Here is a 23,061-nt window from a genome sequence, read left to right as displayed (position 1 = left end):
TTGTGGTAAGGTGTGCCTATGAGAGGACACAGAGAAGCATATTACCAAAAACAATAACACATATGCAAAGAAAGAAGCAGATATTTACATGCAAAAAAAGTGTGTATTAAAACCTATTTTTCTCATTCATATAGATATAGATATAGATATATAAAGTCTCAAAGAAGCTTAATCCATATAGAGGATTAATGGCTTGGAGAATTAAACTAAATACAGACACATAGTTACAAAAATGCTTTAAAATCAGTCATAGCAGTAAAGTCCATGGAATTTTTTTATTTAGAAAATGGATTTATTATTTATTTTGGTTTTGGGAGGCTATTTCTCTCAGGATTTCATTCTAAGCCTAAATTTTAGCAAGATTAAATTTCTTTAGCACAGTTTGTTATTTATTTTTAACCTTTTGGCAAAATCAAGGTGACATTTTTAGAAATCATTAAAGAGTAATAGAGGCTACCCTAGCATTGCTATTTCATATACTCTGTCACAAGCAACCTTGTCTAATGTAATAAGGGTACAAACTTAGATTTATCTGCACTGAAATTTCCCAAGTGTCTGCCACTCTGACAAAAAAGCTCTCCAGTGCTGGCTACTCAGCAAAAGTCTGATGGAGATTTTACGCACCTCTCTAAAAATCTTGTTTGAATGAGTGAATCTTTTCTTGAACAGAACGTGTTACTCCTTCTGTTTTGAGTCGTCCACTTCAAAACAAATGCCAAGTGAGCCCAGGCTGACTGAGAGGACTGCCAAGCAAACTCATCCAGGGTTTACAAGGGGACATCGTGCTGCCAGCTGCTTGTGTATTATCTCACCAGCCAGTTAATACTTTTACCTTATGACACAGTGCCAGCCTGTATCTGTACGTTGCAGTGGTTACTCCTGTTTCATTTCTACCATTATTTCAAGGACAGATGTGTACCTGACCTGTCTGCTCGCTCCACTGTTGCTGTTGCTGGCCAGTGCGCTCCCACGGCAGTGTAGCTAGAGATCCCCTGCGCAGTGTCCAACAGTCCTGCACCTACAGCTAGAGATCATTCACAACCAGCAGTGTGCATTTACTATGGTGTTTATTGCTAAAGCTTAATATACGAGACATACATGGTCAAATTTGAAGAAGCTTCTGAAATCAGGCTATTGGGTAAGACCTTTTTGGATAAATCACCTGCCCTGGTTAAAGTTAGACAAGAGTAAAGAACACACTTTATGTGAAAACCACACATAAGGCAAACATTTCTTCCTTTTTCATCATATCTTGATATACTGATTTGTAAAGACTTATATCACAACCTTTGTTATAACTATTACAACTCATTAAAACTGTATTATGTAATATATTTTGAGTGCTGGTGTTGCATCCTTACAAAAAGAAGCTGGTATGTGTCAAGCTTTACATGATTGCTGTGAGACTCCAAGTTCATGATAAAAAACTAATGCAATTAGAAAAAGACATCTGTAACAATACTGCACATATTTAAGTGATCAAAATGCTTTATTCAAAAATATATTTTTCCATGTATTTTTTACATTTTCAGTTACAATTAAGTAAATTGTTAAACTAGAAAGAAACATTATCTTTTTAGATTTATTTCAGATTCCTCTTGTTTTCTCTTGTCTATGGAAGCTAATTAAAAGTTCCAGATCTTTCATCAAGAATTACTTAAATAATGTGAAGATAATGAGAAGATTGACAGTATTACAAGGATTAAAATCAACCCCTAGAGACAGGAAGTTTAACTGAAAATCACAATTTCTTTCCAAGTCCAGGTGACACATCTTCGGAAGTAGTTTGGAGGTAATTTCAGTAACAGTATTGTATTATGCTTTTGCAACAATTATTTTAAAATTTCAGTTGAAAAGATTCTGTAGGTAGGCTCATATTGAGTAAATCATTCATGAGTAAACTTTCAGAAGGGAGAAAATGTAGAGACAGTACACAATTTTGATGTTCTAATTAAAAAGAAAAGTTATAATTAGTTTGCTTGCATCTACTTAATAATTTTCAATTTTTCTGATTTTTTTTAATGATGCTCTACTGAAATCTGAATTTTATCAAGCTGCCTTATAAATCAGGCATATTTATTCATTATTCCTACTTAAAAGTCAACCACCGCTTTGGATTTGCTAGGAGTATTTTATCAATTTTATCTTGGGATATGCCTCTAATTAGCATTTTAGGAACTATATTTTTCAAGATATGTGAATATCCATGACCTCCATATTTCATCAACCTGTTCTTGGTGTGCACATCATGAGCCATCAGAAGTCTGTCTTCATAGCCTTCATCAATCAGCATACGAATCCTGCAAAAGTTAGAAGCATCCCTGTCAGTGAAAGTTTTCACTGCAGCAGCACAGAACCCACCAGGATTTACATTTCTTACATCACTGTACTGCTGGACTGTATTGTAACAGAAAATACTTAGGTGCTCAGAGGATATACTCCTTACATTTACCTGAAAAAAAAAGCATTTCTTTATTTCATGAAAAATATCCCACCTCTGAAAACACACCACCACCTATATCAAAATGGAGAAGTAAAACACCTTCCTTTTCACATGTGACTTTGCCTTTCCGGACCCATTAAGTCAACAGAGGAATTCAAGAACTTCACCAACACCATGCATGGGACACAGGTTTTATACAAATGAGTAAATAATAATTTCCTACATAAATTCCTTCTCAGCAGGTTACTTCTTGCTGCTGTCACAAAGCTAGTCCTATTCCATTTGCTAATGATCAGACTCGGTGTTTGACAGGTCTTTAAAGGAGCCTGGCTCAATTACATAAATACTTTCATATCTTTGGTTGAATCCCATTTAGCAAAGCAGGCTAATAAAAACTTGAAGTTGCCAGTAACATACTCCATATAGACAGTTATCATCAAACCACATTTCAAAGATGTTAATTAAAGAAGATAAATAAGACTGGCACGGCACAGCACTAGCACATGCCAGGAAATAAGAGGCATTGATATGGCAGTGCAGTTGAATAGCCTTGGCAAAATGACAAGTCAGCTTGGAAAGAGAAGTAATTTTTTTGGTCACACTCCTATAGCAGGACTGCTACACGTCCTCCTGTTCCATGTTTCATTCAGGTAGCCTTACTCCCTTGATCAGCTAATTTTTTAGCATTTATATTATGTGGATGTCTATACTCCAGTACTGCATGACTGTTACGTTTCTCAGTAAGCTTCCATTTAGTTAGGCAGAGGATTGCAGCATTGAAGTGGCGGGGACTGACAGACCAGCTCTGGAATGTGCTCATTCCTCATGAAGGCCTCCAATTCCATCACTTGCCAGCACTGTGAAATTCTGCTCCTTCCTGACAATGCTTTGATCAGCAAGAAAACAAAAACTAGCCTTACAAGTACTCACACTTATCTGAAAGCCCTTCCTGACAGCTTTTATTACAAGTAGTTACAAGGAGATACATGCAGTAGGATCTAATCAGCATGGGCAGCAGAAAGAAGGCAAATAGGATGGAATTTGGTAAAATGTTCTTGTTTTTCAAAAACCCACCATACACTGTGCCACACAGTGCACAACACTGCATAAATCATAGTCTCACGACATCACAAGAATCTCCTCCAGCCTGAAATACAGCGAGACCACAAGCCAACCAGAAAGAAAGAGCAATGGCACTGGAGGGACTAAGATTTGCTGACCAAACATATTATTAGAGTCACCTCCTTTAATACTGGACTAATTTCATGAGCTGGGGAGGCATATGATCCTTTCCATTCTGTATCCATTGCTCCTTTTTGCACATTCCCCTATATTGAGTTAGTACCTGCTTCTAACTCCAAACTGCCCCAGAACAAAAGTCAGTCAGTGTTCTGCTTGCATTGGCAGCAGCCTGCAGCCAAACTGCTGAAGCACACAGACAGCTAAACTGTGTCGAGTAGGTATGTTATGACTACAGACATTTGTGTTTTGAACAGAAAAGATGTGAACAAGTATTTTCCACTCAGTATTTTCATTTAGAGGTCTATTTGATTTCTACTTCTGTGGTGCTGTTTGACAAAACAAAAGCCTAAGGAGATTGCCCCAGCCATCCTTAGTCCACAGTGGATACAGTGACAGAATTCAAGCACACACACTCACACTGTGCAATGAGAAGACAAACCTTTCATCTTTTCCTCCTATGAACAGCCTGCTGCAAGAAACACTCAGACACCAGAGTTTCAGGAGAGACAATGGTGGCTGAGCAGTATCATGGATGAAATGAAAACTCTGCCATGGTTGAACATGTACTGTTAACCAAAGCTTAGTCTAGTCCTCTCCATAAATGCCCCAGTGCTTCTGCAGGTGCTGATTTTCCATGGCACAGGAGAGGGCAGGAGGCACAGCAGACAAAGCAACTTTACTCATTCTAAATGTCAAAACTGTGGATTCCTTGCAACAGTTTAAAATACTGAGTGCAAGACTGAGAGCACTGTTAAGAGAAGAACAATTTCTAGTGTGAAAAGCAGCAGAAAACACTTAGGAAGGTGGAAAAATAACCACAGCACTTTCACAGGAGAGAACAGTTTGAAAATAGATTAGTTTCAGGATCAATCTGACAATGAGGGGGAGGGAAGCTATGTCTGAGATGTAAGTGAAAGCTAGAGTTACTTCATTAGTGATCAGCAATCATAAAATCTTTCTCATCAGGGAGAGTGGAAGAACTGTTTGTGACTCTGGAAGGTAAAAAGACACAGGCAGGATGGCAACCCCTCAGACATCAGCCACTTCACTGTTCACAGACACTGTGGACAAACAGCACAGCAGCATCACACCCCCAGATGGAGTGGAAGGAGTGATGTCCATTCCCAGCTGATCCTACCTTCTCTCAGACAGTATCTGTACAGAATGTATCTCCTTGGCAAAACTTTGTGTTAGCACAGCACAACAGATTTGCTGTGCAGCTGAGCTGAGACTGCAGGTGCTGATGAGAAGCAGGGAAGAGGTATCCTGCCAGGGAGGCCAGTATTTTCACATTGTGAGTGAGTGTGAGGAGAATGGGAGCTCTGAGAAGACAGGAATCACATCCTTCAAAACAGAGAAAGGGCAAAAGGACAGGGGGAGGAAAGGTGATGGAGTGCTTGGAAGAAAAAAGGCAGTTTTTCAGGATGGAAGCACAAATCCATCCAAAACAACCAATGAGTTTTGCTGGGTTAGCAAACCAGTGAGATAGGCTCAGATGATGTTTAGTAGCAGTACTAAGTCTCCAATAGTATGTTTCAAAGATAAGTACTTAATCCTAACATAAATGCAGTATTTCCAGCCTTTTCGTTTTTACAGACTGTACAAATTCAACCAGATCAGCATGGAATTAGGACAGAGAATGAAATTAAAAAAGCTCTTGATCTTCTCAAGTAACTTCCGACAACACTCTGATTCTGCATCTTCCTCTCAGACAGAAGAAATGATACATGCTGCTCTAATGGAAAATGGCATTATTTCAGAATGATGGAAGAAAATTTTGAACAACAAGCAGAATCACTCTGTGATGGTCTTCAAACAAGTACCAATAATATTTTTTTACCAATGGCCATGCTACAGCTAAAACTGCATGTGAGCAGATACCTTGCAATTCTTTCGTTGTCGTTTGGCATGTCAATATCCGGATGGAACTGGTAATGAAGGAATTCTGTACCAAACAGGTCATACTCTAAGTAACATCCAAGTTTAGCAAATTCAAGAAGTTTCTTTTTATCAAATATGGTCCTGCAGAACATACGTAACACAGAGTCAGCACTGTAACAGGAATAAGACATCTTATGGTATGAGGATAAGTATTTTGTGACCTCCTACTTGCAAGGAAAAAACCAAATAATCTAAGATTTAATTCACCCATTTGAAAAACAGGACTCCTGTTTGACACATGCAACTTAAGACAATACACAGCATTGTCCTTCTTACATTCACTTGGGATTTCATGCATTAAAAAACCAAAACAAAACCAACTTTTGCCCCATGAAATAATAAAAACTTCTACAATAATCTTTAAATGGAAACAGGAAAATTACTTACTTTTGATATCATTAACCCTCTCAACAGACAACCTAACAAGGAAGGACATTTAAGGTGGAGGTTAATTCGTAGTGATATTAAAAAAAAAAAAAAGACAATGGATTACTTACACAAGACAGATTTACTTTCCTAAAAGTTACAGGAGACAGCTTCATCCTGGGCTTGTTTCATCCATCACACACCAGTAATATACAACTTTGTCTTTAGTTTCTATTCTGTACAGTGATGTTTCTAGATTGCCATTAGAACAGCAATATATCATTGTTTGCACTGGGATCTGGCCAGAACGCCTTAAGGAAATGCTCTCACCAAAATGTATAGTGGCACTGTGAGTATTTGGGACATGGGCTTTGCAGCAGATTTGAAAAGTGAAGGAACAAAGCCTCTAACACCTCTCACTCATTTGGAAAAGAACAGCAACAGAAATAAGAGCTCTCTGGAATATTTTGGGTTTTCTTTCAGCCATTTTTACCAAGCGTATATGCTGTCCAAAGAAAAACAAAAACATTCAAATGATACAATTTTATTTTTATAGCTGCTAGACAATTTTTTTTTTTTAAGAAGAAACCAAACTTCCACAAGAGGAGCACAGTTAACCAAAAGGGCAGTAGTTTGTTGGGGACTTTTTTTTATTATTGCAGATATTGATGTTAAAAACCAGTTTTACTGTATACAATTACATCACAGTCTGTTGCTATGGAAATGACTGATGTCACAATTTCAATATTATGACTTAACAACAGATCAAGTAGGAGGAACAGATGGGTTGAGGGAGAGAAAATCCATGTTCAAACAAGCCTGCCATCAGCAGGAGTGTAAGACTTGCCAACTGTAATTAATAAAAAATGTTATTTTAAAATAAATGTTACAGTTTACAGAGACTGAACATTTATCACCAAATGAGTTTTCAAAGTGCAGAGCAAAAGAACAGATTATTTTAGATCCAGCCCTGCTTGGTTCACAGGAACACAATCACCGAGAGTATTCAATCCTGTACAGGTGGCAAAAATACCCAACAATCTACTTCAAAATCACAGCCAGAACAGTTTCTTTTGAAAGCTATTGTTAGTGTCATGCTTTTGGGTGTTCTATCCCAACAAAGAGCCAGAGAACTTAAGTTTCCTCAGCCACTGGGTCCCACCGTGAGCCACAAGGACGTGGCAACAGCAGCAGTTCCCAGTTTGAATTGCTGATCTGTGAGCTGCATTGGGTGTTTGGACAACACTGTCCCTGAACAGCCCTGAGCTCATGGAAAGGAGGTGCCACATGGTGAAGAACCCTGTAATTTGGACCTCAGCCATAAATACCAAACCGTTATGATGCCCCAAATTCATAGCAGCTGCTGTGAGTCTTTGAACAAAAGTTATTCCAGTGAGTTGAGTCAAGATGTTGGTCTCCTCTATAACCTTAACCCCTAACAAATGGCTAAAGCCAAGGCTCCACAACTTTTGATTCCAGCCTTTTAGTGCACCGTAATTCCATTATGGATACCTGCCACCTCTTGTTCTAAGGTGCCAAACTGCAAGACACGTTAGCTAGCAGTTTAGTTTTATCATTTAATTGTAAATCCACTGGAAAACTACCATTCTGTCTATGTGAAATGCAGACATGAAATACAGAGCTATGTACAAATTTATCTCACATTTAAGGGACTGGAATGCTCCCACGTGGATTTTTCTGACTGGAGGAGACTTAAAATGTTAAATGCACATTGCAAAGCCAAACTTCACAGTAGTTTATGTTATAGCAAGTGCCACCCTGAATGTGTGAAAGTAATGATAGAAAGAGATAAAAGGAAATGTCATATTGTGCATCAGCGGCTGTTACTGAAACTGCACCTCTGTTTTCCTACTTATATTGCTTAATTTCCATTAATTAATTACTTAATTCAACAATTTACAACAGTGTATAACAGGCAAAAAGCCATAATTTTATGTTCTATCAAAATGACTTACACCTGGAGCTTGCTCAGTCCTCTTTCATAAAAAGATTTAAGTAATCAGTTTTTCCTCAAAAAGGGTGAAAAATACAGCTATAGATACAGTGGAAAATTTTGTATTTACAGCTGGTAAATACGAAAAAGAAGTAATTTATAAATATTCAAATATACTTTCATGGCATGAATTTTATGCTCCTAAAATCCTCAAGCAAAACAAGGAGCTCTGTGTGGATAACAAATACCTGTAGCTCAATTTGCAAGCTCTTAGAGCCTGTGACCATGAGAAATTTGGAGCACAGTGCTGTTGCCTGTACTACATTCACACTAAGGGCAAACGATCCAATTGCTGAGAATCATATGACCACAAATAGTCTCCATTATTCAGCAACTGGCCACACTAATCAATGCTTGGACATACTCCAGCTCAGCATGAGCAACACAAGGTCATACAAAACTGATTTGGTAATAGAGGCTGTATTTCTACGCTGGAGACAGAAAAACATTCCAGTTTCTCTCCATGCCTCATGTGGAACTCCTGGTTTTTGGTCTCAAGGAAACTAAAAGTTAACTATCTGGTCTATGCTATCAACTATCCAAAACCCAATTATTTTCTTTTTAAGCAGTATTTCCTGGTAGTAGAACACTAAAAATCTGTCTTTTGCTTTGATCCAGACTACAGCCAAATCAAAGAAATCTCCATTAACTTCTGTGAGATTTTGGCAAGGCCATTAAGAGTCATCCAGTTTTTAAAAACACTGGAAGCCCAGCAACTTCCAACCCAATTTAATGAGAGCTGCTCAGTGTCCAATGCTTTGTAAATACAGGGATTTGTGCAGGGATACAAATTAATGGAATTCCCATTTTTTTCAACGTGGCTACAGTTATTCTTAATTCCTCTGCCAGGCTTTCAAAGACAGCATTTAAAATAGCAAAACCCCTTATCAATGTGAATCTAAGAGCTGATCCTGACTGAAGTGCTGGAGGCAGATCAAGCTCTATATAAGCACTTATTTTGAAGTCAGTAAACTTGAGGATAATATTCTATGTCAACTTTTCCCAGTGTAGCTCTGCAAAGTCCCGGTGAGTTGTGGCAACACTGCAGGAAGCACAGCAGAATATTCTCCTTACCTGTCGAGGTGAGACATGACTGTCTTTGAAGCATCAGCCCCAGCTTCCTGCAGAATGCGGATAATCTGGAAAGGGGAGTCACTGTTCCTGCCGGGATGGATGATAACAGGGCACCCAAGCTGGGACTGAGCCTGTGCTGTTGCCTGAAGCACTCTGTGTTCACTTGGAGTCAAAGGCCAGGAGCATCCTATTTCTCCCACCACACCACATTTGATATTGGTCCCATCTGCTCCTTTGAGTACCTCATCAACAATAATCTCTGTCAGCTAGAGAACAGGAAAATTAAATTTTTGGTTATTATTACTATTTCTGTTAAATGGTATCAAATTTGGCCTATGGACACTGGGCTAGTCATACTCCCAAGGTCTTTTTGAATTCATTTAATTAACAGCTGGCCATGTGAAAACACTGCAGTTAAAATCTGGTTTCTGTCAACTAATGTTATGCTAGCCATTCACTAAGACCAAAACAAACACAGAAGCAAATCAATTTAACAGTATCCAGTCACACATTTGTCCAGGTTTGCCAAAAAAGCTGGTCTACATGTAATTTGAACTCTGATTTAGGCAGATATTAGGTTTTCTTTAATAATAATAATAATAATAATAATAATAATAATAATAATAATAATAATAATAATAATATAATCATCATCATCAATGATAATAGTAATAATAATAAAATGGTTAGCTTATTCCAAAACCTTTGTCTTGCATTCCTGCATTGTCTCCAGACACAATTCAATGTAATTTTTGCAAAACAGGAGATCAGAGAATAAGGAAACCTTGTCATTCAGACAGGGAAGGGAGAAACTTTGGCAAGCATCCTGAAGAGACAAGTTTAAGGCAAAACCTGCTTATGAGAATGCCAATGTAAAACAACAGGAGCTCTGCTGACCTCAGAACTACAAAAACTAAGCTCATTTGACAAATTTACAGGATCAAAATTAGCCTGCTTTAGAACATGCATAGACAAAAACCATCAGAATCTTTTAATAAAACTTTGTTATAAAAGCTTTAGTTTTTCTTTCCCAGAATAGGCCATATATCTCAAGCATACATTCAGAATTGAGAGCACAAAATGGCATTGATGTTGGCCTACCTTCTAAGTGCTGAGCACAGGAAATCTGTGGGTCTCCATGAGTCCACCAAACACAGAAGGAAAACCTTTGCCTTGAGAAATCTATTTGTGCCTATGCTGTTCATATTTATTTGCATTTCAAGCAGTGGAAGAACATTTAGGAAAAGCAGTACTCTTGTGTCCAGTTTGGGCCAGCTTGGGTCCAGGTTGTTGGCAGCACTGCTCAAGACTTGACCACTGATTTTTAACATTAACTTGACCCATTTGTAAACTGTGACAGATTTAAAGAAAAATTGTCAGCTCTATTCATACACATTCACAGCCTCCTACCTTGGAGAGTTCCATTCCCTCTTCTCCTCATCACCACATTTTCTTAATAAAAAAATGAATATTTATTATTACAGGAATATCTGGGGACCTCAGTTATTATTAACATATTGTCTTAGTCACCATACAAACAGGCTGATGCAGGCTATGCCCTGAAAAGCCTGGACAAATGGTAGAGAAGAGAGCTATAACACATAGCCTGGGCAGAGCAGTGATTTACAATTGTTCTAGAGATATTGCAATTATTTATGCTACTTACAATACTGGGTAAACTCATTGGGAAGCAATTAGCCAGAAAAAATGACAAAAGAGGTAGCAAGGATAAACTCCTTCCTTAAAAAAAAATAAAAACTCAAGATAGTTGGTGGTGTACCAAATGTCTACACAGGAAATACTGTATTTTCCTTTTACTGCTGCATTATAACAAATCCCTCGGAGAAAATGGAGCTTAAGAACAGGAAATTCTGACAGGTAACCCAAGTACACGAAAGTAGTGCTGCTCCAGTTATTACACACAAGCAGTAATGCTGTTCCCATTTTCTACGCTGAGCACCTCTGTATTTCATCTATTTTACTGGAACTTCTCTCAAATTTTGGCTTACCCAGGGATAATTCATAGGACAGAGGCACTGAATTAATGGTTAAGATTTACCTGCTCCACTGTCATGGCTTGTGTTTGAGCAGAATGAGTGGAATCCACATAAAACCCAGCACCAGCAATAATATGAACTCCAGTTTCTTCAGCAAGTTTCTTCAAAGTATTCACATCCCGACCAATTCCTGTAGTTGTGTTTTCCACAATCATCCCACCACCTGCTGCTTTAAAATGCAGCAGCTCCTCCCTCACAGCGTCTGTTTCCTGATACAAAAGAAGGTTTTCTTTGTGGCTGTAGGGATTTTGCTTAATCCAAAACAAGTTCTTCATCTCAATGGGCCCATTAGACAACAGCTCTTGGCCTGGAGAAGGTGGACAAAAGCAGCTGCTGTAGTTCATAGTCAAGTGTTCATGAGTCAACGTGCAACCAAGACAGTCTGGCTCCACAGGGCCCAACACAGTCTGCACTTTTCCGCTCAAGGAAGGCATTTTTCTTTAACAAAGGGGGGGAAAATCAGATCCTAAAGGAGTCTGGGAAGGAAGAAGAAAGGAAACAAAACCATTTTAGAAAGAGCAGCATTTTCTCAGGCAATTTCTAAAATCCCTCCTCCCTCTTGCACATGTACCTACACTCTGAGTGTGTTCAATGAGATGTTTCCAAAAGCTGTTTTCAGCAGGGTGGTCAAAAACAAGGCATCTATTTTACCAACTGTATCAGTACTCCAGCAACATAAACACATCACATTCCAGTACATGGCAATTGTCATCATTTATTGTGCTGCAGTCAGTATCACATTAAGATAAATGTTTCCTATTTAATAAAACCACTGTATGTTCATTTAGGATTCTCTGCTCTTCAGCAGCTGTCAAATTTTGTCAGCTTCAGCCACCAGATGAACACATTTGGCAACAAGGCTGAATATTCCTTACTGGTATGTTCAGTATATTTGTCTCTGGCCTCCAAGACTCAGTGTCATCCTCACATGCCAAGGAAGCTGCCTGTGCTTGGGAACCCTGTCTGCCCCTCTCTATTGGAATGCAGGGGTGGGGACGATAATCTGCTCCTCTGGCTTCAGCAGGGCTCAAGGTCTCCTGTCAGCTGCATTCTGGAGGTCTGGAACAGCCCAGGACCACTCCTCTGAGGCTGACATCAGCCACCAAAGATACAGCATGGCCCACAAGCAGGGGAGAAGCCAAAGTGCTTCAGTGGGCAAATATTTTACCAGTTCAGAACAGACCTTAATCTAACAATTTATATGTGGCTCAGCATCTTGGACACTTTTTAATTCATCTTTAACATCAATGAAACAATATTACCTCTCAAAACTTCAAACGAGCAGTGACAAAAACCGAGGCTACCGTCTGCAGTTAGTTCATGTCAAAGGCAATGTGCCAGTTTGGTTTAACTCACTGCAGGTTAGAATTAACTGCAGCTCTCCCCATTGGGATTTTGGGTTTTTTCCTTTAGGGAGTGAGGGTAGTCCTGACTAACCAGTTCACGATAGATCTTCCAGATGCTAGTCACAAAGGCTTGAGGATATATAGTTAAAATCCCTAGTCAACCAAAATCATCAGTTATGAAACAAAATACATGTTTAATCATGTCCAGAGGAAAGGACTAACTAGAGCATGCATTATTGATTAAAGAGAGAGGTCTTTCCTATTTCTGCCTCCCTTTTAGTGAATAATGTCATAAACATGGGTTTGTTACTGGTAAAGCCCTCAGAGGACATTTTCCTTTTAACTGCTAAAGTTAATCTACCAGGATGACAGAAAAACTGAAATCTGAAGGGCACTGAACTCTACATATCAAAGGGCACAGGAACATCAAGATCTCTTTGGGGATACTTTGATCTCACGAGAAGCAGTCACTGTCAGAGCGCCAATGCACAAAAGTGACCCAGCCCCTGGAAAAGGCAGGTATTGCCTGCCCAGTGAAGTCTACAGTGCTGGTGCATATTGTAATATGAAGAGTTGGCCATCCATAAAAAAGAGAAATTACTGACTATGTTTACCTGCCTTGTGTAAAAGCAGACTTAGAAAGAACTGTTCTTTTAGGATTTTTGTTCCTGAACTAGCATGTTAACTTGTTTGAGAAAGCAGAAGAGTAATTACTCTCATAGAACAGACTGCTGGCTGATTAATAGGATGATTTATTTTTCTTCCAAACAAATTTAAAAGTGCATGATTTCAGAAAATATTATTCTTGAGCAAATAATTAAAAGCAAAATACCTGTCTTAGTCAGAAAGTGCACCTAACTGCAATTCAATTAAGCAGTCATTAATTCCATCCTTGAAGAACGCTGGTGCTCTATATAGAGCAACCCACTATTTTGGAGAAAGTTCAATGATCTGAGTCATTCTTATATGCACAGTAAAGCAACTGACATAATATAAGCATTCTCTGCTTTATTTTTTTGCCCCCTTCCCCTTCCCTCTTTTTTTAATGTTAAATATTTACACTCTGGCATTGAGTGAAACCCTGACAGCACAGAGTGATAACTACGCTCTACAGTGGATTCACACTTCTCTTTCCTCATGTTCACTGACAAGTTTCCAATCCATTTAATAAGTTAGCAAAGCAAACTTATATACAACTAAATATACAAGTTTAATTTCTTTTGATAAAACTTGACACAAATCAATTATCAGTTCCTATGCCAGGTTTCTGTTGTAGCAGACACCAACCTGTTGATTTTTAAACTCTAAATTTCAGATTACAGCTCACATACAGAATTTACAGAACCGTTTGACTGGGGCCAAGAATTTTTATAAATATAAGGAATACCACAAAAAATGAAAACTGACACAAACAGCATTTAAAGTAGGCCTGATTTTATCTTCATATATTAATATTAATGCCTGTTCCTGCTTACTAACAGTTTTAGACCCACCACTCTTAATAAAAGAACTATTAAAAATAAGGACAGTCAACAACCTGTGACCAGAATTGCTTTTGAAACCACTGTCCAAATATCTTCTGTCATTCACATAAAGAGCCTGCCCTGATTATGCTACAATTAAGATTCACTTGATTCACTTATGCTATTAAGATTCACTTGATGTATTTTTAAATCTGCTTTTTAAAACAGATTTTAGGTGTAAATAGCTTTTAAATGGAATAAGCATGGATATGTTCCTACAGGAATCACTGTTTGTGTGGTTTACTTACAACCTGCATGCCATGTTTTACATAGAACTTTCTTTCAAAAAAGTTTCCTCTTTCATACACCAAGGGCTGTATTCATATCACCTCATTTAGCCATTTAAATGATGTATGTCTACTACAGAACAATCACCTAGACCATTTTCATAGTGGAGATGGAAGGACATATCTATAGGCAATTCATCCAGCTTATTTTGAATGCCTGTAATAGGACAGGACAAGTCACTTTCTGTAATGTTATCCTCCTTCCATGGACTAAGGAGCAAGCCAAGAAACAACCCAGGACAAGACAAATATATTTCAAATGGCTCTACATAGGATACGTGAATTGTAGTTCCTTAATCTTAACCCAGTCTGAGAGGATGGGAAAATGTGCTGATTCCTACAACAGAAGATAAATAGGTAGGTTCATATCTGGCAATAACAGCTATTTTGGTTTTGAAAATCGCTAATTTATGTGGTGGTATTGCCAAGAATCTGCACAGATCAAGACTTCTCAGCTCTAGGTGCTGTATAAAGAGAGAATCAAATTAGATTTCCTGAAAATTACAAGTTCGGACTAAAAAACGACAAAATTGCTTTAAGATATAACCAAAACTTGTAATATTTCACAAAAGCTGTGAAACACTACCTTATCATTTTTGTAATAAACTTTGGACAAATCTTTATAACCACCAACTGTATGGTACATAAAATACAACCCTAACCATTAGTCACCTATCAAACCCTGGTGAAGTAAGTATTTTTCCTAGAGGTATTGTTAAGAGAAAAGAGACTTGCTACTAAAAAGGTCATGGTGCTGCATTCCTGACTCTGGTAAAAACTCCACTGAGTTGAATAGATGTTTTGCCTGAATACTGATGACAAGATTTATGTTTCCCCTTTTCCCATCTGAAACGTGTGCTTCAGTCATTGTGTCATTTTAATGGCCTTGTAATGGGAATTCCCGCTAGGTTTGGATTAGTTGCTTCCTACAGTAATCTCACATTGCTGAAGCATTATAATCACATAAACACAGTTTCCATATGCTAATTGTGCATTTGTTTTGATTGGGTAAGCACATTTTAATGGCATTAGCACAGATTCTCTGTAGACCGGTGTGAGAATCATTTCATTGTCATTACATTACAATGTGAGATTAGAGCAACATTAAATGCAGAGTGCTGTGACACAAAATTACAAAAATAAAGCAGAAAGAATGGCTCAATGAGTATTAACTGTAACCAGAAAAGTTAAACACAGCTGCCATTTAGAAACAAGGGCTGCCCTGGCTGCCTCAAGAGCATTTTAAATGGGTCTTTCCTTTATAACCACCCAGCCGTGGAAAATTCGACATAGCACAGGCTCACTATATATTTACAGATGGAGGAAACATTTTCAATATTCAATTCTAGTTTGAGCAACCCCTCCAAAGCATGGAAAAGCCACAAATTAAAAATATGTGACACATCTGTAGGAAATTACTATTAGTTAGTCTATGCTGTGTAATCTCACCGTTCCCGTATGTAAACATTTTGCAACAAGGGAAGAAGTTAGCAGACAAAGGAAGAGGAGAGGCAGAGGGTAATAGAACATGTGTAGACTATGTCAGGAAGAATTTTAAAAATTTACTTATTTTTCTCTTCCCTCATGTTTCTGCCAACCCTGTAGAGTTTACAGAAAGGAAGGAACTCAAACTGCCCACACAGTTCTTCCTCTTCCCCAGCAGACAAGCAAGCTCTCTAACCTCTCCAGTGGATGGATGCCAGATCTACTTTACCTTCTTCAAAAATATATTCACAAGTGCTAATTACAGTGCAAACATGCCTGAGACCCAGCACTCCCTCAGACACAGATGTAAGCATGGCTTTTTTGCTCACACATGTTGTCAGGGAAGCACAGCTACAGGGGCTGTGGAGCTGAGCTTGCCACAGTGGGTGGCTGAATGCAGCAGGAGGACAGAACTTGCACTGGCTCCAGGACAGATGCAGACTCACCTGTCATTTAGTCCAGCAACTTCCTGTGCACCAGTCACTGCAAAGGTGTCGAGGACCTACGACACTGTCCTCCTACAGAGGCTCTCTCACACCATCACTGGTTTGTGTTATGTGAGATAACAACACATCTTACACTGCTTTTGGGTTATTCTGCCCAAGAAACAGAATCTGAAAATGAGTGGAAATACTGAAAAAATTGAGGTTTCTGGGAAAACTCCTGTCTCTCCTGTAGAAACAGTAGGTATTCTGCTCTGAAAGTGACAGATTATTTAAATTAGAAGTCATAAATGTTCTTTCCTGTCTTCAGAATTGACATTAGTCAGAAGTGGCATTGGTCTTTCTCCTCTCCTAAAATGGAGCTATGAGAGCAGCTTGATTTGCTGAAGCTCAAGCTGACTCAAGGCTTTCTGTGCTAAGGAATGATGTCACACAGGAGCTTTTCCATACCTTGAATAAAGCTCTTATGAGAGGGGAAGGGGAACAGTTATGGTGCCTCTCTCCCACACAAACTCCTGCACTTTCCCACCTTTGGGTGGCTGTACCCTCATGCAGCATGCATACAAACCTCACCATTTCAGACATGTAAACTCCTCAGTGGGTAGAAATTGGCCAACTGACTCAAAGCCTAGAAAACTCTTGGAGGGATTATTTAAAAAACATAATCTACTTTATCTGGCCACATTTTTTCATGAAACACGCTATTCTGGAAATACTCAGAATAGTGGGTTAATGTTGTGAACTTCAGTAACTTACCTCTGGTCCCCAAACCATTCAAATACATATTTCCTTAAGAAGCCAAGCTAAAAGAAATGCTAAATGTTGCTTTTCACTAAATTTTCTATATATGGTTTGAGCAACCAAAAACCTTTACACTACAGAAGTGAGAAAGAATACTAAAAGTAAGACTTTTATATAAGGTTACAGTATGTGCTATGAAAAAGAATTAGGAGAGCATTAGCCAAGCCTTATATAATCCAACTATGATGAAGAGAAGTCCCATCAAAATATGCAGGTACACACACTCGACAGCAGCTACATTGGTTCAGTGGCACCATCAATGTTCTATAATCTAAAGGAAAAGTCACTTAAATTTCAAGAGAAATGTAAACACTAGTATACATATAGGCCAATATATTGACCCCCTGCCCTCAGGACCTCTGAAAAGCACACTCAGATAGGGAGCTGGGTAAGTGAGAAGCAAATATTTTAAATGTTCACCCAAAAGGAAAGAGAAAATTCTTACAGCACCTTCCCTCTGCAGCTCAGCTCGTGGCAGACAGACCTCCCAGCTTTGCATGGCTTGAGGATCATGTTCTGGCTCTAGCCAGGCTTTAAGCGAGGCATATCTAAATCAGATTGCTGCCTTACAGTTGAACTGCCACACCAGGACAAGCGTGTTGTCTCGTACCAGCCTCGCAGGGTGGACAAACCTTGGGGATCAAAGCAAGCATGTGTGATTTGCCCTAAGAAGCAGAGTCCAAGTCACTTCATATATAGAACTTTGCACAATTTTTTTTCCAATGTGGTTAAAGTTTAGCCGTTGTGACCAGAATAGTCAGACTTTTTTACCTTATTTCTCTGCAGATAACAGTCTCAAAATCTAGGCTTCTCTGAGCAAAGTCACATTGAAGTTTCTCTTCCTCAGAGAGATCTGAGACCAGCATACCCCTAAGTGTTTTTTCATTAACATCTCTTTAGAAGAACTTCAGGGGATTTTTCATTTTGGGCAGCTTCCAAAATTACTCCTGATAAAAGGTCAGATAAAAATTCTCCTCCAGGGTCAAACATTACATTAATTATATTTTACATGCACACATAGTGTTTTTAGGCTGAAAATCAGAACTGAAGTCACATTATGCTATATGCAAATATGGGCTAAGTCTTGCATGTTGATAGGTACATTCATATTCTTAAGACTTAATGGACGCACATTTGCTTCTCAAGGATTCTGGGGTACAAGCACATACTCTTTTCCTTGTTAGGACAGTAAGATGTAGGAAAAAAGTCTTCTTTTCAGGAATGCATATCTAGCCTTCATTCCCTCTAAATTTCAAATTTGAAACAAGTATACATCTAACTCTACTCTTTTCTCATTGAGAAAAATTGGTTATTCTCATTGCCTTTCATTGGTTTTCTCTCTGCTTAAGGTTACATATAGGTATTATTGTCACATGAGCTTAAACATTTCAGTAAGCATGCTGGGTGAAGCATTATCACTCACTTGTATAGTTCTGCAGAGTTACACCAAATCACTCTGTGATCTTAACACGCAGAAATGCACCACACAAATCTAAGCAGTGGATGAATGATACGTGTTACTACTCTTGATCAAGACTGAACACTACTGTCTAGAAAAATTCACGTGAATGAACCCCAACGTAAACTTTGCCACAGAACACACCAGTGTTCTCACACTCAGATCCACTGAGACCTGCAAAGCCATGCATGGGGAAAAAGAGCACAGGGATTTGGTTTAGTGTCTCATTCAATATCACAGACTGCAGCAAATGAAATAAGCAGGGGCTTCCAGAAAACCACCTTCTTTACCAGGGAGTGATGAGCTTAGATGCATGGAACTAAATTCAATGTCTGCAAACACCTCTATCACAAAATTTACAACCAATCTGAAGACCTAATGGGAAAAAATACCCTGAGAAAAGTGTTTGGACTGTGACTGTTCTCTGTGACTGTGTCAGGAAATGGAAGCTCTATGTCCCCCTCAAGGTCTACTTCTGCTCTAAAGAAACAAGGCCACACAAGAAAAGTTAATGTGAGTCAAGGGAAAGCTCAAAGCTGATGGGTGTAGCTCAAGGAGCATCTTTTACCTCAGAGACTGCCTTTACAGTCTGCATGCTTTGTCAGTGGTCAGAGTCAATGACCTCTAGCTTATACAACTCCTGTTGTTTTTGAGTTCTTACACCCATCTGGGTACAAGAGTGGAATGCTAGGAACAACCAACACACACGAGCTTGACCAAATTGTCAGGTCTCCTACCTATCCCTCTATTTCTTTTCCAGGTATTGCTGAATCTTCGGTCTTAACCAGAACTGGACACAGAACTCTGCCACTGTTTTCCATTTTTGTATTGTAGAATTTCTGAAAGAAGATACAAACTTTGTACTTTTTGTCCTGGAAGCTATAACCTGTGTTTCAAAAAATCCTGGCTACCCAGTCTAAAGTGAACAACATAGAACAAAGTCCTGCAATAAAGTTTACAGAACACCAGAGTTCAAGCATTAAAACCAGTTGAAGATTTCCAGACCCATCTGAAAACAATCCATCTGCCAAAAGGTACACAAATCACAGCAAAAAAAGAGGAAAAGAGGTACATTCCTTTCACTTGATCACTAATCCTCACTGTAGTGACTCCGGACAGGGCAAAGATAACTGTGGGATAAAACAATTCTCCCTTTACATTTTGAAGAAAGAGGTGAGATCCCAAAAGAGCAGAAAAAGGGAGTAGTTCAGCAGGTAACCTACTGTTCTTTGATTCTACCTCCTCCACAGAAGTTACTTCAGCAAAAACCCTGTGGCTTTGGCTACACAAAAGTAGGGTTTCAGAGTATCTTTGAGAAGAGTGATTCTACATATCTGAGACTCAAGTAAAGAATTGTGCTTTACACAAAGCTGCCATCTAAGAGATGATGATAGTGGTCTTTCTTCTTACTTCCTTTTTATCTGAGTAGTTAAGTACCTGTGAAACATATTCCAGCTATTGTTAGGAAAAAAATGCTTTTCTTGGATTACTACCAACATGTAGTAGACATGGTCACTGCTTAGAAAATTCTGAGGAAGCTTTTTAATTTGTGACCAGAAAAATGACACTGAAGCAGAAAACCTACCCTACCAGTTTTAAGATGTAATTTCTTCTTAGAACTAGAGGGATGGGATACTCCCCTCCCCTTTCAATACAGCTAGCAATCCAATTTTCCAGAAATGCAGAAAATATAAGAGTTTAAAACTGTTCTGAATCAAACCAGAGACTTGAACTTTAGGTTTCTACAGTCTAGATGGATCTCTAATTCCTTCATACCAGACAGGTGGCCAGTCTGATACAAACAGAAGCCTCACCGTTTTCATGAACCTTAAAAAGTCTTGGTTTCATCTGACTAAAAAATGAATTTGTTCAGTATTTCAAGTCCTGAAAGATGGGAAAAACATTTTAGATCTACATCAAGTGAAATAAGGAAAAAAATTCACAGAATGTTCAGAGGCATAGTCCTTTAATAAACACAGAACTCACTGGAGCCATATGCTTCACTATATACTGATTTTTATGTGTGAGAAGCAAGCTGATGGCTCCCTAACCACTGAGGGAAGCTGTGACACTTGTTCCTGCGGCACCATGCACTAATTTAATAAATTAGCACTGGTCACCTACATGAAATACAATTAAGCATCTGAATGCCATTGTTGCCACCTTTGATTATAACTATGAAAATGAATGTGATGATGGTGATAGGATGGCAAATATTATGTCTGTTAAATTCCAAAATATGAGAGGCATTCATAATAAACAACACTTATGTAGTCTTTCATAAAACAACCCCAAAGTACCTGACAAAATGATACAAAACTACTCAGCAGAAGCATTGCTTCACCCATCACTGAAACATAGCCCCCAGCAGAAAGAAGGCAGCAACCTTTAAACACTACAGAACATATTATGACAGAGGATGTTGAATAATGTATCCAGTGTAAAGCAGAAGGGAATTCCAGACAAGTAAAACAAAATTTCCCAAAAGTAAGTGATCTCCAGCTAAAATTTTGTTTCATTCAAGAACAAGCCTCTAGCATACAAAAGATACCACCCTTAACAACAGACGTGTTAAAATAAATTATGTTTACAGGTATTTTAGAGACCACATATAGATTCAAGTACTTGCTAGACTCCTCAGCGCTCCTCACCAACAGGACCTGTATGCTTCAGCTTAAGACCAAACTAACCACAACACACGACCTGCCCCAGAGGGGTTGCCCAAACCCAAGGCACTGCCCAGCAGGGGCTCTGGCATGGTGCTGAAGAACACTTGGCAGGGGAGCTGACCCTCCCTCGCCCAGGCTCAGCCCCCCTTGCGCAGCTCCCGGCGGTGCCGGGGGAGCAGGGACCTGCCGCAGCTCCCTGGGGATGGGCAGCGAGCCCCAGGCCACCGGGAGCATGCATGGTGGAGGAATCCCAAGAGGGCACACAGGCAAGTCTGGAGCTTTGCTGCTGAGCCTCGACGAGCTTAACCAGCTCTGGAAAAATCTTGCAGAGGGCTGCTGGTGCTTCCAGATGGAGAGGCAGCTGAAGGCAGGCTCTGAAGGTCCCAGTTTTGGATTGAGGCATTTGTTCCTTCACAGAGACACCCTCAGGAACTGTTGGGAGAGGAGTACTAGAGAGGACGTAGTTCCAATATTTAACTTGTTATGGCTGTACAAATATTAAATACCAGCACTAATAATAGCAGCGAAGCTGCACTCACACAGTGAAGCCGACTGAGCTCGGGGCTTACTCTGTTGGTAGCTATCATCTGGTGCTGTAAAACGCTCCTGCAGAGAGGAGCTGCCCGTCCCCTCACACTCCAGACTCGCCCCGGGGCTCCCCGGGGCAGGAGTCCTGCCTGACCCAGCGCCGCCGGCCCGGCCACCCCTGCCCCTCGCCCCGCAGCCGCCGGGGCTGCCCCGGCCCGCGGCCCGAGCCCGGCACAGCCCTGCGCTGCCCGCCCGCCCCAGCCCCGAGCACCGCCAGCCGCCTCCCGCTCCCCGCCTCCGACCTTCCCGGGCCAGCAGCGGAGCGAGCGGAAGCCGCTCTCGCCCCTCAACTCGGGCGAAGTTTCCCGGCCCGGGCGCCTTGTCGGGCCGAGGGCACCAGGGGCGGGCCCGCACGGCCCTGGGCCGCTGGAGGTGGCGGAGCGGCTCCGCGGGCGCTCCCCAGAGCCCGCTCGCTGCTCACCGCGCGGGCCGGGCCCTCCCGCAGCACCGCACCCCGCAGGGCCCCGGCTGGCAGAGCGCGACCGCCCCGAGCGGGGCGGGACTTCCCGGGGACGGGAGCGAGTGGTGGAGCAGCCCGGGGGCGGCGGGGCCCGGGGAGCCCGGGCTGCCGGGCGGGAGAGCGGGAGAACGGCCGGGAGCGGAGCGCTGCCCCGGTGCCTCCGTGCGGGGACCCGGCCAGCTCGCTGCCCGCTCCCCGGCCCCAGGAGTACCCCGGGGAATGGGGGCAGCTGTGCTTTGTGTCATCCTTGGCTCCTGGTACGAATACGAGTCGGTGGCTGTGAGCATCCTGCCTGTCCTTGTGCGTAGCCCCTGTTCACACGGGGAGGAGGCTGGAATCCACTGAGTCATTTTGGGGAGGCGCGGCGGGATGGGGGTGGGAGTTCGCGCTGAGTGCTTGGGCTTGCAAGAGGCAATATTTCCTGATATACCCTTCAGTGCAAATAGGAAAGTTGAAGAGGCACTTCCAAGGATCTACACACAAGACGACAATGACTGATTCTGGAAGAAAGTGCAGGTCCAGAGTATGAAATGAGAACACAGCTAACACCAAGTTAGAATCATAGAATCATTAAGGTTGCAAAAGACTACCAAGATCATCGAGTCCAATCTTTGACTGAACACCACCATGTCAACCAAATCTTGGCGCTGAGCACCATGCCACTTTCCTGGGCAGTTCATTCCAATGCTTTTTAACCCTTTCAGTAAAGACATTTTTCTGATGAAGAATTAATCTTCAGAGTCCTTTGCCGAGGATCTCAAAAGTGTCTTATTTACCTAAGGCTCACAGCATCCAGTGTGGTACTATTCTGTTTTATAGAAGGATAAATATGCTGGCAACATGACTAGCAAAGGCACGGGGGA

General features: G+C 40.5%; 1 protein-coding gene across 4 annotated transcripts; it reads right to left on the bottom strand.

The window, feature by feature from the left end:
* Positions 1 to 1,470: 1,470 nt before the first annotated feature.
* Positions 1,471 to 22,247, bottom strand: PTER (phosphotriesterase related). 4 transcript variants are annotated; one of them, XM_063413023.1, is made up of 5 exons: positions 22,160 to 22,247; positions 11,140 to 11,613; positions 9,081 to 9,346; positions 5,567 to 5,707; positions 1,471 to 2,300 (listed from the first exon to the last, which is right to left on the bottom strand). In XM_063413023.1, the coding sequence occupies exons 2-5, from the start codon at positions 11,569 to 11,571 to the stop codon at positions 2,090 to 2,092; spliced, it is 1,050 nt and encodes a 349-aa protein (XP_063269093.1). In that variant the 5' UTR covers positions 11,572 to 11,613; positions 22,160 to 22,247; the 3' UTR covers positions 1,471 to 2,089. The 4 variants fall into 4 exon arrangements, with proteins under 4 accessions (XP_063269093.1, XP_063269084.1, XP_063269111.1 ...); XM_063413014.1 differs by having other exon boundaries at positions 21,981 to 22,225; XM_063413041.1 differs by lacking the exon at positions 22,160 to 22,247 and adding an exon at positions 21,690 to 21,923.
* Between the last annotated feature and the right edge of the window lie 814 nt (positions 22,248 to 23,061).

The sequence above is a fragment of the Prinia subflava genome, chromosome 1, assembly GCF_021018805.1.
Source record: "Prinia subflava isolate CZ2003 ecotype Zambia chromosome 1, Cam_Psub_1.2, whole genome shotgun sequence".
Taxonomy (NCBI): domain Eukaryota; kingdom Metazoa; phylum Chordata; class Aves; order Passeriformes; family Cisticolidae; genus Prinia; species Prinia subflava.
This window is presented reverse-complemented; position numbering and strand designations above follow the sequence as displayed.